General features: G+C 54.7%; 1 protein-coding gene across 1 annotated transcript; it reads right to left on the reverse strand.

The window, feature by feature from the left end:
* Nucleotides 1–1,393: 1,393 nt before the first annotated feature.
* Nucleotides 1,394–15,351, reverse strand: SV2A (synaptic vesicle glycoprotein 2A). The gene is made up of 13 exons (XM_075560964.1): nucleotides 15,220–15,351; nucleotides 10,809–11,788; nucleotides 9,435–9,615; nucleotides 8,389–8,540; nucleotides 8,166–8,299; nucleotides 7,431–7,520; nucleotides 7,082–7,192; nucleotides 6,799–6,887; nucleotides 6,056–6,220; nucleotides 5,750–5,883; nucleotides 4,786–4,992; nucleotides 3,588–3,747; nucleotides 1,394–3,239 (listed from the first exon to the last, which is right to left on the reverse strand). The coding sequence occupies exons 2-13, from the start codon at nucleotides 11,428–11,430 to the stop codon at nucleotides 3,056–3,058; spliced, it is 2,229 nt and encodes a 742-aa protein (XP_075417079.1). The 5' UTR covers nucleotides 11,431–11,788; nucleotides 15,220–15,351; the 3' UTR covers nucleotides 1,394–3,055.
* Between the last annotated feature and the right edge of the window lie 333 nt (nucleotides 15,352–15,684).

Here is a 15,684-nt window from a genome sequence, read left to right on the forward strand (position 1 = left end):
AGACACCAAAGTCAATTGGCGCAATATAATTCACAAAGACAAGGATTGTCATCCTGTTCTGGTGAGTAGCAATGTAATTAATGAGCAGCCAGCTAAGGTGCAAATATTAGATGCCATCCCCCCGCCCACCCCCCCACCCCATCTCAGCTCTCCAGAGGAAAGAAGAGTGATGCAAATGGAAAGCATTCGTCCAGTGGACTGATGGGCCTCACAGTCTCTACAGCCCTGAGTCCAGGAGAAATAGAGGGTGTTTAGTCATCACTCCCAGCTGCCCAGGAAAGGGCCTATGAGAAGGGCCTTGGTAGAGTGGGAGAGAAAATAAGCGTGGAACATAACTCAAAATCATAGGAGGTCAGGCTTGCTGGCTAGAAAGACTGATGCCCAGACTATGACTCTTAGACACCATTGGGGTCTGTAACTGAACTCGCTTCTCCGTTAGAATAATCGATCGTTTAAGGCCAAATGGGTACCCTGGACCAAGTTCAGATCAGGAAAGAAGAGGTGGAAACAGAGAAGGTGGAGGAAGGGCTGTGACGGCACATCGGGGGATTGCAGTGGATGAGTTGAAATAAACCGTCTACAAATTGAACTGTTTATACACTGTAAACTGCCCAAGTCCCAATAAAAAAGTTGTTTTTAGGTTGATAACCAAGAGCTACCGTAACGAAATCAGAAGCCGCCTTGATTAAACCAAATGGATGAGTGAGAGGAAGTTAAGGGAAACTACGCCAGGCAGTGGCTTTCCGATTGCCTCACACCAACTCTCTGCAAACCAAGCTCACTGCTCGAGGGTCAGTTCTGATGCATGGTGACCCGATAGGACCGAGCAGAACTCCCCTGGGGCTTCCGAGGCTTTGCATATTTAGGGGAGCAGCAGACCACCTGCTCTCTCTCCCTGAGATCGGCTCCGGGCTCCAGCTGCAGCCCAATGAGTCACCGCTCTGCCATCAGGGCCCCTTTTCCTCATGAAAAAGTCCCCAAAGTACTTGTTTCACATGTGTGTTCTAGCTCCACATGCACCGGCCCCCACCGCACCCCCAAAAAGAATTCCGACTCGACATGTCAAGCATGGAGTATGGGGTCTACATGCTAGCATTTTCTCTCTGGGGAATCTATATTTCCCAACCCTGTTAGAGGGTTGGGAAAAGCGGTTGTCATGGTTTCCAGTCTGAGCCATGTAGACGACCTTCCCTCTAGAAGTGGGAAGGTCAAGTAGAGAGGCCAACTGAGGAAGGAATATGATGCCGGACGTCATCCTGGCCAGAAGTTTGGAGAGTTTTTCGTCCTCACTGGTTTCCTCTCCTGGGACTGCCAGGAGGCAGACAGGGTTGGATCTGGGTCCAGAGGCCAAGAAACAGACATAGCCACTTGAGATTTTGACGGATTTGTTTCCTTTTTATTTTTCATTTCATGGTTTTGTTTTTTTTTGTTTTTTTCACATCAACAGAGTTGGGTTCAGGGTTCCCGAGGAGAGCAAGGGAGAAGGATGGGTCTCTCCCAGGGCTGCAGGGGCGAGGGCTGCGTCCAGCAGGTAGAGGGGGAGGGCAGAGGGTTCACACTCCAACACTGGGCACTGTAGGAGAAGGCAGTCCTTTCAGCACAGACACCAAAGAGTTCAACAGTCACCACCTGGTTCAGTGTTACAAAAGGGAGAGAGCAACTGCAGGAGGGGGGAGGGGGGCACCAGACGCAGCAGCAGGAGAGTGACTTTTGGATTTTTCTTTTTTGTTGTTTTTTCACTTTTTTCCTTTTCACTTCTTGGTAACATTTTACAAACAGCTAACAACTACAACACATCACAGCTACAGTGAGGAGGGCACCGGAGAAAGCAGCCAGAGTGGAATGGTGGGGTGGGGTGAGGGTGGCGGCAGCTTAACCTACAGGGGCTGTTGTGTGGAAAGGTGAGATAGGGAAACTGAGGCTCTGGTCCCTACATCAGGGGTCTCTCCCTACCCAAACTCTTCCCACTTTTAGAGGAGCTGCCAAGAGGGCCCCTGCGTCTTGCCCCTGCCCCAGCTCCTTGTGCTTTTTTGCTCTGCTGGTTTGACCTGTGTCCGGTCCCCTTCCCTGCCGCACACCTGCGGTCTCAGGACCAGAAGGTAGCTGTGTGGCTCCAGTCTGTGCTATTGTGCGTGGAGCTGCTCACTCTGGAGGAGGCCTGTGTTTCTAGAGGGGAAGGAGAGGGTTGGATCTTGTCCAGTGTCCTTGGGTCTCCCTAGACTACGGGACTGTCATCCCGGACCCGCCTAGGGCTCATCGGCTGGGGGCCCCATAGAGAAACAAGATAGAGAGAGGTACTGTGGGAGGCAGGGTTGTGTGTGTGTCTGTTGAGATTACCTTGGCTTACGTTTTAGGACAACATAATGACACCCTCTCCCCATGGCGCGCACATACACAGGCACACACATTCACACACGCACAGTCCCACTGAGCTGCCTCGGAACTCAAGATATAAATAAATAAGAGCTGACTTCAGTAGATTTAGGGTTCATAACTGGAGCCCAAATTGAGGGAGACGTGGAGGCCAGGGGGCTGAGGTTTATTGCTACTCCCCCAGCGTCCAATGGGAGGTGTGAGAGGGCACACCCAAGGCCCGTCCAATGCTTAAGAAGTTCTTTTGGTCCATGGTCCATGCCGAGCCCCAGCCCCAGCATAACCACACACCCCAGGGTTTCTCCGGGGCCTTTTGCTTTTCTTGTCAGGCGGCTGGAGCCTAGGAAAGGAGCAGGAAGCCTTTTGTAGGGCCCCTGGAGCAGGGAAGAGCAAGGGCCCCTCACTAACACTGGGGATGAAGGGCAGGGTCAAGCCTTCTCTTGTGCAAAGTCAAGGGTGGGGAGTAGGACTCCATCCCCAGACTGGGTTGAAGGAGCCTTCCCTATAGTCCCTGCCCATGGAGGTCACACACATGCACACGCACACACACAGCTAAGACACCAAACACAGGGGGAGTTGGGGTGTGGGGTGAAGGCTCTAGGGGCCAGGAGGGCAGGGCAGGGGAAAGAGGAGCTGTTGGTCTCACAGTGTGCCTGCCACCCCAGAAGCCCCAGAGACCCTCTCACTGCAGCACCTGCCCCCGAGTCTCAGGCAGCTTCAGGGCCAGAGAACTGCCAAGGGCAAGAGCAGCTGAGGCAAAGAGGATGGGGGCAGCCTTGGTGATTCCCACAAAGGACGTGAAGATGCTGATTCCCAGCACAGCTGCCAGCTTGCACAGGGCGTTCAGGAAGCCGAAGGCCGTGGTCCTGCTCAGGAAGCCCCAGCACAGCAGAGGCGCCCAGCCCGGGCCAGGGAGCAGAGTCAGCGTGGGATGGCCAGGAGGATACACATGAGAAGGGGAGAGAGAGATCCGAGAGGTGAGGGAGGTACCCCGGAAATGTAAATAAATTGAGGGGTGGGGGAGAAATCAAAGGATGAGGTTAATAATGAATTCTTCATGGAACAAATACAAAAGCAGCCAACTTTGAAAAAGGAAACACAGTGGTATCTTCTCGGCCCCCTAAAGATGTTCTTCCCACTCAGACGCTCTTTCCTGGCCTCCCCCGCCCCCCAGGCCCTAACCCTGTCCAGCCCGCCCGGCACATTCCACCTACCTCTTGTCCGAGGGATAGAGTTCCACAGTCAACACGTCCAGCGCATTCCAAGATGCGATGCTGACCCCTCCGAAAAGGCAGAGCAGAGCGATCATGGCTGACTCGCTGTTCCCGAATGACAGGAAGAAGCAGGACACGCAGGACATCACGCTGGAGCCAGCTGGGGCCGGGACAGGAGTGAGCGGGGTGAGCATGGCCACAGTGAAGCCCAGACACCACCCAGTTTGTCCCTCAGCTAACTCTGAGGGCAGCCCAGGGTAAGACTCGTTCTCCCAAGGTCAAAAAAATATCAAACTCTCTCCCATCGAGTCCATTCGGCTTCATAATGACCCTAGAGAACAGGCTCAAACTGCCCCTGTTGGTCTCCACAGGAGTAGAAAGCCTGGTCTTTCTCCCACAAAGGGGCTGGTGATTTCAGAATGCTGAGGGTGGCAGCCGGACATATTACCCTGCTCCTTTTCCCCACCGTAACCTCAAGGAGAGCTGTTCATCCAGCCTCTCCCTTACAAGCTTGCTTTTTATTAATAGCACCTGTAATAGTCCTTTCCTAAATGCCAGCACTGCACCAAGCCACTTGCTCTGTCCCATGCCTGGTTTCAGGCATCCGCTCCGTAAGGCAGACACTAGTATCATCCCCACTTTGCGGAGAAGACAACCGAGGCTCGCCGGCGTCAGCGGTGAAGTGGAGGCGCTGAGATTCAAAACCTAGAGCATGGACGACTGTAACCTTCACCACTGCTATTCTGCCTACCCCCCAAAGAAGCTTCCTACCAGGCGCCACTCCACCCTGCAACCCCCCCCACCCCCTAAACCAGGGGTCCTCAAACTTTTAAAACGGGGGGCCAGTGCACTGTCCCTCAGACCCGTTGGAGGGCCAGACTATAGTTTAAAAAAACTATGAACAAATTCCTATGCACACTGCACAGATCTTATTTTGAAGTAAAAACACAAATGGGGCAAAAACACCAGGCGGCCTGGATAAATGTCCTCAGAGGGCGGGCCGCATGTGGCCCGCAGGCTATAGTTTGAGGACACCTGCCCTAAACAGAAGACATGACAGAACTTTCCCTGGCTATGTTCTCCCACAGGCCAAGGTGAGAAGCCTGTTGACTGCCTTCCCACACTCTCAGGTCACCAATCAATTCTGTGCCACCTCCACCTCCACCACCACCCCACTCAACCTCCTTTCTCCCCGTACCGAGCATGCGCAGCCTTCCAATCTTGTCCATCAGCAGGGCGGAAACGATATTCCCAGGAAGCACTGCCAGGGTCCCCAAGAAGCTGACGAAGTACACCATATAGGCCCCCTCACCCGTCCCTGTTACATCGAGCGGGCAGCCCTCCTTGCTGTGCAGGAATGTGCTGTTCACCAGCCGGCTGTTCACAAACTTGTACTCAAACAGGTCTGGGGGAAGGCCAAGACAGCAGCAGTCACCGCAGGCGCTAGAGGCGGCCGCCACCGCCTATGGCTCTGCTTTTGTGGAGCGGTGCCGTGGGGCCGACTCAAAACCAGCGGAGCAGTCACTGCACAAACATCAGAGCCTGTCACCCTGGGAACTAGGAATCTTTACAGTAGAAGTTGAACCGGCTCATCTCGCAGTGGTCCCACTAAATAGTCCTTGCTTCTTATTCATTCCTTTTGCCCACCCAGCTGACGACTGGCAACCGTGGCTGCCATAAAATTAAGAAGCGTTTGGGAAAAATACGGAAAACAACTGTACAAATCCTATTCCTCCCCCCCCCCCCAAAGGTGGGAAAACTCACCTGGTATTCCCCCGAGGGGAGCAACACCTCTTGAGAATCACTACTAGAAACGGGTTCACTGCCGCCCTTCTCCCAAAAATAATTCCTTCACTGTTTTTCTTTTCCCCAAGGATTCTGCGCTCTTTAGGAGCGCATTCATGTGACCACACTAAGTTACCATTCCGGCTGGCGGCTAGAAACTGGGTGCCTGGTTGTCAGATATTAGGGCTGCCCCAGAAAGTGTTCTGTTTCCACGAGCTGCTCAGAATTCCTGGATGGAGCGTGCAGGCCCCATGCCACCTTTCCTCGGGGGTCCCGGGATGCCAGGCTGAGAGCCCTGTTCTCCAGGAGGAAAGCCCTCCTTTCTCTCAAGGTCCACCCAACCCTCCAGCTGACCTCCCCCAGCCACTGCCTCGTACCTGTGTTGTAGAACACAGTGTTGATGAACGTGCAGTTCCGGAAAAACGTGTTGCTGGATGTGACATCCTCGAAGTAACACTCCTCAAACAGGGAATCCTCGAAGGACACCGACTTCAGGCGAAGCCCAATGAACCTGCAGGCCGGGGAGACGAGCGACCCCTCAACCCCTCCTCGCGCACTCGCTCCCGTGGTGCAGTCAGGGGCGGTGAAACCGCGGCTATTTCCCCCAAAGGGGCGTAACTCTCGAACCCAAGGCCCCCAAAGGAGACAGAGGGGAGGGGCGGCGTTTAAAGGTCTCCACATACTTGTCATTGAAGTACTGCCCGCCTCGGTGGATCTGATTCTCCAGCGTGAAGTTAAAGGTCACGTGCTCCACGCGCTCCCCAGCGAACACTTTGGTGCGGGAGGCATAATCTACTGCCTGGAGATGACGGATCATGTCAGGAAACCAGACGGTCAGGCCGTAGTAGCTAAAGAGACAAGGGCGAAAGAATTCAACAGGGTTCAGGGAAGGCAAGGTAAAACAGAAGTCAGCCAGCCATGACCTTGCTCCTCCAGCCTTGGCTCCCCACTCCTCCCTTCAGCCGTTGCTATGGTTCTGGTGAGCTTTAGATTCTGCGTCACCACCCGACAGCCTCTTGTTTGCTTCCAGGGTATTTGCTTTTCCTGCTGCCTGAAACACGCTCCTGCCACTCTACCCTGGCCTGCCTAGCTCCCAGGTATCTGCAGGGCCTAGGTCCCTGTCCCCACACCTGGAACTGGAAGCCCTACTATGGTCTCTCAGAGCACCTTGTCCTCCGTCCATCATGACACTTACCAGCGTCCTGACCAAATGGAAGCTCGGGGAGGACTGGGACCACATCGCCTGCACAGAGCAGACACTCCATCCTGGTCCACGACTAGACAAGTTGTTGACTAGCCTGATGCTATATGGTATCAATAGGCCCCTCTGCTTGTGATCCTCCTCCATTTCCACTTCCTTCCCCTTTCTCCCAACCCAGGCATCACCACAAGCACCACATCCTCCCAAATCACCTGCTCCCCTCACCTGAACGACATGGTGAACCACACACCCATCATCATCAGGGTGATGCGTCGATACTCTGGACCAAAACAGGAGAGGAAGTTCCCCCAAACCTAGGTGGGCCAGAACAAGGTTAGGTTGCTACTGTGTTTCTTTGTCGCACCCACAGATCTCTTTTTTGCTGCCTTACCACCTCCCTTCAGTTCACCCACCACTTCCTAGGCTCACAGTCTACCCTCCTCTGCAGCTCGCCCACTCCTTTGTCTTCACCTCCCTACTTCCTCCCCATTATCTAATCCCTCATTACCTGCCCTCCCAAACTCAAGGCCCGGACTCCCCAGCGCTGGTACCAGGTTCCTGTGTCTGACTGGATCTCAATCAGCTCGTCTTCCTGATGAATTGTCTTAATGTGAGTTACCTAGAGTTAAGAGAACAAGCCACCACTCATCTAGTCTGTATCTCCCAGTCTCTTCCAGGTGCCTCGGTTTTCAGGTGAAGGGAAAACAGGGAACGGGGACAGATATGCTGAGCAAACACGCGCTGAGGGAGGGCAGGATCTGCGATGTCTGGGGAAAGGGGAGGGGTATGCTGAGAGGAGACGGTGGAGGGACTAGGGCTGCAGGGACGTGGAGGCGTGAGTGGGGGCTGTGGCTTACTGAGAACACTCGCTCAGGATGCCCCTTGGCTCGCATGTTGGTGTCGTGAACTTGCTTCAGCACCATCCAGGCCTCATCGTGCTTCCCATTCTGCACCACAAACACAACCCCCAATCCAGGTTAGTCCCTTCCTGGCCCAGACTTAGAGACAGCTCCCCTTCTTCCAATATGACCTCTGGGATCAGACACAAAAGGCCCCACCCATCCACCCCACCACCAACCCCAGGCATCTACCACTCTGAAAGAGACTCAAGTTGGGTACAGGGCCAAATCAGCAGACGTGTACTCCCATGGGGCTGAGTCTAGGGAAGAAAGGCCTAGGGAACCTCTGGTGGGCGGGAGAGGGAAAACTGAAGACCAGGGGCATGAGAGGCAAGTAGCTAGGAGTGGGGTGGGGGCGAGGGCAGCATCCTGACCCTGCAGGACCACATACAGTAGGGAAGGGAAAGGAGCTGGAATGGGAATTTCTCAGGAGCTATAAAGCCAGGAGCCCAGCCTGCAAAATCTGGAAGCGCCATGGTTGAGCAGGTCCGTATTTCTCCACCCAAAGAACCCCTCTGGCAAGAAAATCCAAGACAACAGAAGCAAAATACAATCCTCCAAAGCAACGGCCCTGAGTGGACAGAGGGTAGCCAAACTAGATGGAACCAAACTCCCAGTGAGCGTTTGGACACAGGAGGCCCTGTCACCTGCCCTCCCGTGGCCCAGCCCCAACCCTGTGCCCAGCCCATTCACCTCCAGGAAGAAGCGGGGGCTCTCAGGCTGCGTGGTCAGAGCTCCAATGGCAAACACTGATGGGAAGGCGCAGACGAGGACAAAGACCCTCCAGCTGTGGAACTGGTAAGCAGAACCCATCTGAAAACTCCACCCTGGCAGGACAGAGGACAGCTGTCAGCAGAGAGTCCACTGCAGGAGAGGAAGGAGAGAGTCTGGAGGGGATCCCCGAGGGGCTGCTCACCGTAGTGGGGGATGATAGCCCAGGCCATGGCCGCAGCGTACACGCCCCCAATCATCCAGAACATGCAGAGCCAGCTCAAGTGCTCCCCGCGCTTCTCCTGCGCCAAGAACTCCGAGAAGTAGGAGAAGACAATGGGGATGGACCCTCCAATCCTGGACGGCATTGTAAGGAGTCAGCATTAGACAGTGGCCATGTTCCTCATCCCCAGCCCCAGGACGCTGCGTCCACAAGCACTTTCCATCTTTCAGACCTTTTTAAAGAGACTTCCTATCCCACAATGTCCTACACGCTCCTCTTTCCCTGCCACTTCCACCAACCAGTCACTAAGCCCCCGTGCTTGGTCCCATGAGGAATAGGCAGGCAGGTTTCAGGGAAAGGGAAGGAACAAACATTAAATCTTGAAGAGGACTCTAGGGAAGGAAGATAACTACAGAAGAGAGACAGGGGGGAAAAAAGTCTCCAGAGGAAAATGGCTATAGGAAGTCTGAGGACAGGTAATCTAATCTCTCACTGACATCCAGTCAATACTGGTTCACGGTGACCCTTAAAGTCAGAGCAGACCTGCCCCTGTGGGTTTCCTAGACTCTAACTGTGTATGGGACTGGAAAGCCTCATTGTTCTCCCTCAGAGCAGTTGGTGGTTTTGAACTGCTGGCTTTGCAGCCCAACACATAACCACCATGCCACCAGGGCTCCCCAAAAGAGCTTTGATGCAGGCTGAGTGGGAATGTGTGCAGGCTCTGTGCAGACTGTGTAAGTGCAGAGAACATCTAGACCGGGAAGGAAATAAGGCCTCTTCGTGGAGGCAGGTTCAGAAATGAGACTAGAGGGTGGGGTGGAAAACGCAAGAGGGGACTCTCCCTGCCCTTACAGGACAGGCAGGAAATAGAATCTGGACAGGTGGAGCTGGACTGAAGATGGTGGGGGGAAGTCATTCATCCATTCACTCAACTCTCACCTAATTGCGGTACATTTGGCACACCCACAAACATACCAGTGACCAAGACACAGTCCTGCCCTCAAGGGGCTTAGGAGGTGGTCACTCACCCAACACCAGAAAGGAGGCGGCAGAAGAGGAAAGTGCCGTAACCCTGGACGAAAGATGAGAAAAAGGCGAAGACGCTGTTGACGGAGAGAGAGATGAGTAGACACTGTCTCCGACCTAGACGGTCAGCCAGACCCCCCCAGAGGAAGGCTCCCACCATCATGCCCAGGTAGACGATGAGGCCTGGAAGGAGGAAAGCAGAGAGAGACAGGGACATGAGCAGACCCTCTCCATTCTCCCACGTGGCTGAGCACTCGATGGGCTGAAACGGCAGCAGAATGGATGGAGGATCGGAAGGGCTTCTAGAAGTATCTAGAGCTGAGTGCAAGTGAGGTTGCATAGTCTGAACAAAAACAGTAGGTCATCTCTACAGGTCAAGGGTCCAAAGACAGGAATGCAGATACAGGAGAAAGAACCCCAGAAACTCCAAGCCCTCTTCTTCCCCCATCTGTCTGCTCTCTCTCTCTCTCTCTCTCCCTCCCCCCTCTCTCTCCCTTTCTCTCTCTCTCTCTCTCTTTCTCTCTCCCTCCCCCCTCTCTCTCCCTTTCTCTCTCTCTCTCTCTCTCTGTCTCACACACACACACACACACACACACACACACACCTCTTCAGAGCAGCAGGAAATCACTCTATGTTCCTTGGGCAAAGGGCTTCAATTGCCTCAGTCCTCCCAGAACCATTCAATTGCACACCCCCACCCCAAATCCATCCTTTACTTTTCTAGTTTCAGTACTTTGGGTCATTAAATGCCTCTATTTCTTCATTCCTTCATAAAATAAGCTTTAGAATTGTTCGTGTATTCTAATTTCTACATTTTATTCATGCCCCTGGGAGAAGGGATCTAAGAGTCTATAACAACTTGGTGGCAGAGCAAGGCCTAGCTAGCCCTCATCTCAATGAATCTATGAGTTCCTCCTTTGGGGTCCTCATCAGAATAGACTTTTGGTCTTTTGACGTCCTCAAGGTTTGAATGAGAGTCAGCGCATGCAGTTTCTCTAGCTGAAAACCTACAACTCTTTCCTGCCCCAAACTGACCCTTCGCCACCCACACTGACTTCTCGCTCCCCCAGTGAAGGAAAGGGGCTAGGGTAGTAAGAGGAAAGGCTATGAAGAAACCTTAAGTGGTGGCCCATCCTACCCTGGCTGCCCCCCAGGAAACCGATTAAGCAGACCACCACCCAACTATCACTCCCAGCCCCTTTCACACACATCTTCACTATGACTTAAACCTCAGTGGGAGGTACGTGTGAGGGGACAGTGTTGGACACTTTGGGAACAGGGTCCTCATGAGCCCAGTGCAAGGACAAGAGCAATTCTCAGGAGCAAGAGTGTCTAAGATTTGGGGCAGGAGGGCAGAGTGCCCCTGTGTGTCTTACCTAGCATGCCCTTGTTGGAGTCAGACAGACACATGTCCTTCTCGGCACTGGGCAGCACAAAGCCCACCACGAAGACCTCGACCCCGTCAGCCATGAGCGCCAGACCAAGCACGAAATAGAGAGTCCACTGAAAGCGGCCGTGGCCACACTCCCGTAGGATGGTCTCGTACTGCTGGGCCAGTTCTTCTCGCTCTTTCCGAAGCTGGGCTTCCCCCCGGCCTCCAGGGGGACCCTCCCCATCGCCCACACCCCCTCTCACCCCAGCCAAGGGTGCCCCATCGGCCATCCTCTCGCCTTTGCTCCCTGACTCTGCCCTGGGGATGCCCTGATACTCCCCCTCGTATATCTCATCCTCCTCATCATGGCCCTCGGTGGCATCGCTGGATGCACCGCCTTCCTCTTCGTCCTGGGCCCCTTCCCCACGGTAGTAGCCATCTGCGGGGGCAGGGTAGTCGTCGTCATCCTCCTCCTCTTGGAAGCGGGAGTAGGATCTTCGGGAATATTCATCCTGGACTCTGTCCAGGCCCTTCACCACCTTCTTGGCCGCATGCTTCTTGACTTCCTTGGCGATGTCTTTGGCGCCCCGGATGAAAGCTGCCCGGTCTCGGAAGCCCTCTTCCATGCTGGGGCTTTGAGAAGACTTCCCCTGAAGTGCTCCCCCACCCCTGCTCCTTCTTCAGGGCACTGCTCAAGAACTTGTGGAACTGGGGACCCTTCCCCACAGCTGTGGAGAGGAAATGTGCTGACTCTCTCTGGGCGCAGGATAGAAAGAAGTAGGAGCTTCTTAGTGAGCAGCTAAGAGGAGGAAGAAGGAGGAAGAAGCGTCTTGGCCTACAACTAGTTCAGCTGAGTAGGTGGGGAAGGGAGAGGGATAATGGGGATATGGATGGGGAGGGGGAGCCAGGTTGCTGGGGCTAAACTGAGGAGCCAGGATAGCTCAGGAAGGACTGTCCACTTCTTTCCAAGGAGCCTGTAGAGACCTGGGGGTGGGGGGGGGGGGAATAAGAAGAAAAAAGAATTTGTGAAGACCCAAATAGTGAAGTTCAATATAGAGATTGGCCCATGGGATCTGCTCAGTCATGGTCCATTTACCCAAAGCCCTCCTCCACCCCCACCCTCACCCTCCCTGCCTCACATCAAGTTCCCATCCCTTACTTAATTATGAGCCTGCAGAAAACAAAACACAGGGAATAGGAGAAAGCAGAATTCCTGACTCCAGGCTGGTTTCTTCCTGGGGATAGAGCTTGTGCATGGGCTGTGGCCTGCAGTTCACTGCGGCACGTAAAGATGGCCCTTCCACTGGTGTCATCGTGTAGACCCCACAAGAACAGGTTTGCTCCCAGCACAGTCGGGGGGATAAGAGCTAAGCAGAGTGACCTCCGGCTTGCGCACTCATTGGCTGAGGGACTAACAGGAATGTGTCTGACCATCCATGCCTCCGTTGCCTCTTAGTTACAAAGGGGAAAGTAACGACTAAATAAGAGTAATCTATACAAGTTCCTTAAACTACCTGGCACATAAAAAGTGATCAGTAGATATCAGCCATGGCTAGAGCCCCCAACAGGAGCCCCTCGGAATGTTCTTTAGGGTGAGCAGTAGAAAGGACCCCAGCAAGGAGACAGCTGGGTGCGATGCAAAGGCCATGCCACTTGCCAACTGCTCTGGGGCAGGTTGCTTAGCCTACCTAAGCCTCAGTGTCCTTCTGGTTAAATTGGGAATAATAATCCCTATTTCTCAAGAGCTGCGTGAGGGTTTAATCCATAGTCTATATAGCTATTGGCTTTATTCCTTTCTGTTAGATTGGGAAGTGGGAAGGAAGTAGCAAGGCACAGCAAGAGGTGATACCCATCACTGTTGCCCAATCTTTCTCAAGACCCCTCTGCCTGTGTTGAAGGTAATTCCAGCAGCTGGGCCCACAATATCTCCTTCCAGACAAACAAGGGAAGGGCCCCCCCCAAAGGGAGATTTGGAACCTGAATGGAGAAAAAAGGGGGTCCAAAGCTCTGAAACAATGGGTGGTAAGGAACTGCTGTCACTTTCTTTTAGGGCCTCCTGTCACTGGTGGGGGTGGGAATAGAAATGACTGATCAAACTCATATGTGTCCAACATGCAGGTCCAAGGTGTGTAATTACACCTCATTCCTCTAGGGCAGCGGTTCCCAACCTGTGGATCTCGACCCCCTTGGGGGTCAAATGACCCTTTCACAGGGGTTACCCGATTCATAACAGTAGCAAAATTACAGTTATGAAGTAGCAACAAAATAATTTTATGGTTGGGGGTCACCACAACATGAGGAGCTGTATTAAAGGGTGGTGGCATTAGGAAGGTGAGAACCACTGCTCTAGGGCCTCCCTTCTTAATCCTTTCTAATCCTTTGGGCTTCTCCACCAGCAGTCAAAGAAAGTGGAGTCCACAAATACCGCATTGCGTAGGAGGCTAGTGTAGAATGAAGGGGGCCTGGGCCCCCTTCCTCCCCACCAAAAAGACATTGTCCACCAGGGAGCATAGCAGAAACCCCATCTTGTTTCATGGAGACAGAGGCAGCGGGACTAGATTCTGGTCAGAGAGCGTTCCCCTAAAAATGCTGCTTCCTTCGACTCCACCCACCTAGGTCCTTCATTAAATGTGTCACAAACGCGCCCAGGAGCCCTGGTATTAGGAGTAGGTCGTGCTGTGTATTTCAGAAAGACACTGGCGAGCTAAGCCTTGTCCCTCAGGAAAGATGTGGGCAATGGACCTGTGTCACCTTCTACTCTTCATGTCTTGGGGCCCAAATGGTTCCCCAGGAAAAGTCTCCTCCTTACTTCCATTATTTTTCAAATAAAATGCCGGAAGGGAGGCAGATGGACCCAACAGAAGCCATTGTCTGAGACTTCACCCTGAGAGGTACATGCCGGGTACAAAGGCCCCCAGGGTCGCAGCAGGATGCGATGGGTCCACAGCAGAGCTACCCCCAGGGCCAACAAGCCCAGGAGGTCAGGAGAGGAAAGAGAAGACAAATTTTCTGGAGCTGATGAGGAAAGAGTACTATTTTTAGCCCCCCATACAGCACAGGGTGGCTTGCCTGTGTGAGGGAAATTTGGCGAGGCGGAGGTTAAGGGAGATTCACCTTTACAAGGCCCTTTAAGGCCGATGGCTTCACCTGACCAGGCGTGGGGGTACCCAAGAGATCCTGCAGAGGGTAAAAAGGGGTGGAAGACCCCTGAGCAAATGGTCCCTTTCAGGAGCACTCACCCACCCGTTCCTGGATGAGAGGAAGGTCCTGGGATCCCCATTGAAGCCCTTGATCCCCCAGCCACCCTAACGCACCCAGGGGGCAAGGTCATAAAAAATCAGTCACTTATCAAATCTTCCTAGGGATGGTGAGGGAGCGTGACAGACCGGGGAAGGAGGGGCGAGGACGCCCATCCACGCTATAGCTGAGTGAGGAGCCTCAGTCCCCACCCCAGTGCTACCAGGGCTGCGCCACGTCCCCACATCCTATTCTAGGGTTAGGGAATAGGGAGCAATCTCAGTTCTCAAGGGGGGAACCATGTCGTGTCGGCCTGAGAATGCAAACGGGGGGGAGGGGGGGATGTGAAGCGGCAGGGAAGAAACGAGAGACCTGCACGCGCACAGTCGTAGGGACCGCCCCTACCAGAATTGTGAGACACCACCGCCCCCCCCCGCCCCCCGCATCTCCCCTCTGCTCTGGTGTTAGACAAGGGTCCCTATAATTTACTAAATCGCTTCTCTGAGCAGCCCCCTACCTCGCTCACGGCTGGACCAGTGCCCACCATCACTCGCCATCCCTCCACCCCCCACTCCCTGCGGAACAGCGTTGACCCCCACCCCCACCCGACCCACCCCCCAGCGCCATCCGGTCCCCTGACCCTGGTGATTTTAGCATCTCTCTCCACCCAGTATCGTCGTTCTTCGTTCCCCTCCCCTCCTTCTCCTCTCCCTGTCGCCCCCATCTCCGCCTTCCCCCTCCCCCAGTCCAAAAAAGCACACTGAGGCAGGAGCATCCATTCTTTGGCCTCAGCCAAGGTCATTTATCATCCATCCAGGCGGGAGTGGGGGCGGGGGGAATGGCAAGGTGAGGAAGGGGGTAGGAGTTGAAGTTGGAGGGAGCCCCATCCTCCACCCCCGCGTAGGGAAGGGCAGTGGGGACTTGAGTCAGGGTGAGGTGGAGAAAAACATCCCTCCTCCCGCTTCCATCGCGAACCCAAAATAAATATATATGCATACATACACCTACCCATTGCAACTAAAATAAACCGCCCTCGCCAAGCCACTACCAGCCCCTCACCCCTAGAGCGGGGTCGCCCCCCACCCGCAGCGCACCCGCGGGGAAAATGGCTGCACGACTAGGTCAGGCAGGATGCTGCTGCCGGGGCGCGTGGAGGTGGGGAGCGGCGAGGGGCTCACCTGGGCTGGGCCCCGGCGAAGGGAGTCCGCGGTGAGGCGGGGGTCCGGGCCGCGGGGCGAGCGGCGGTGGCGACTGCCTCGGGGACCAGGGGCAGCGGCACTGCAGACCAGCACCCCTCGCTCGGCCCCGCCTCCGCCCCCTCCCCTCGCGCCGCGGCGCTGGGAGAGACCATTGGGGGGTGGGGGAGGCTAGGAAAGACGGCGGGGCTGGGGCGCCAGGCACCCGAAAAAATGAAGAAGAGGCTGAGGGAGTGTGTCACCGGGCAGCCGGAGACCCCGGCCCCTTCCCCGAGAAAGGTGAAAAGAGCTGCGGAGGAGACTGACGTCGTGGAGCCGGGAGCACAAGTGGGAAGCCAGAAGGAGAGCGGGGACCGGGCAGCCCCTTCCTGGGCGCTCTAGTCCTGTATGGCAAAGCCCGAGCATTTCAGGGGCTTCTGCTGCCTTCACAACAGCTCCCCTTCCCTT

Source organism: Tenrec ecaudatus, chromosome 1 (genome assembly GCF_050624435.1).
Source record: "Tenrec ecaudatus isolate mTenEca1 chromosome 1, mTenEca1.hap1, whole genome shotgun sequence".
Taxonomy (NCBI): domain Eukaryota; kingdom Metazoa; phylum Chordata; class Mammalia; order Afrosoricida; family Tenrecidae; genus Tenrec; species Tenrec ecaudatus.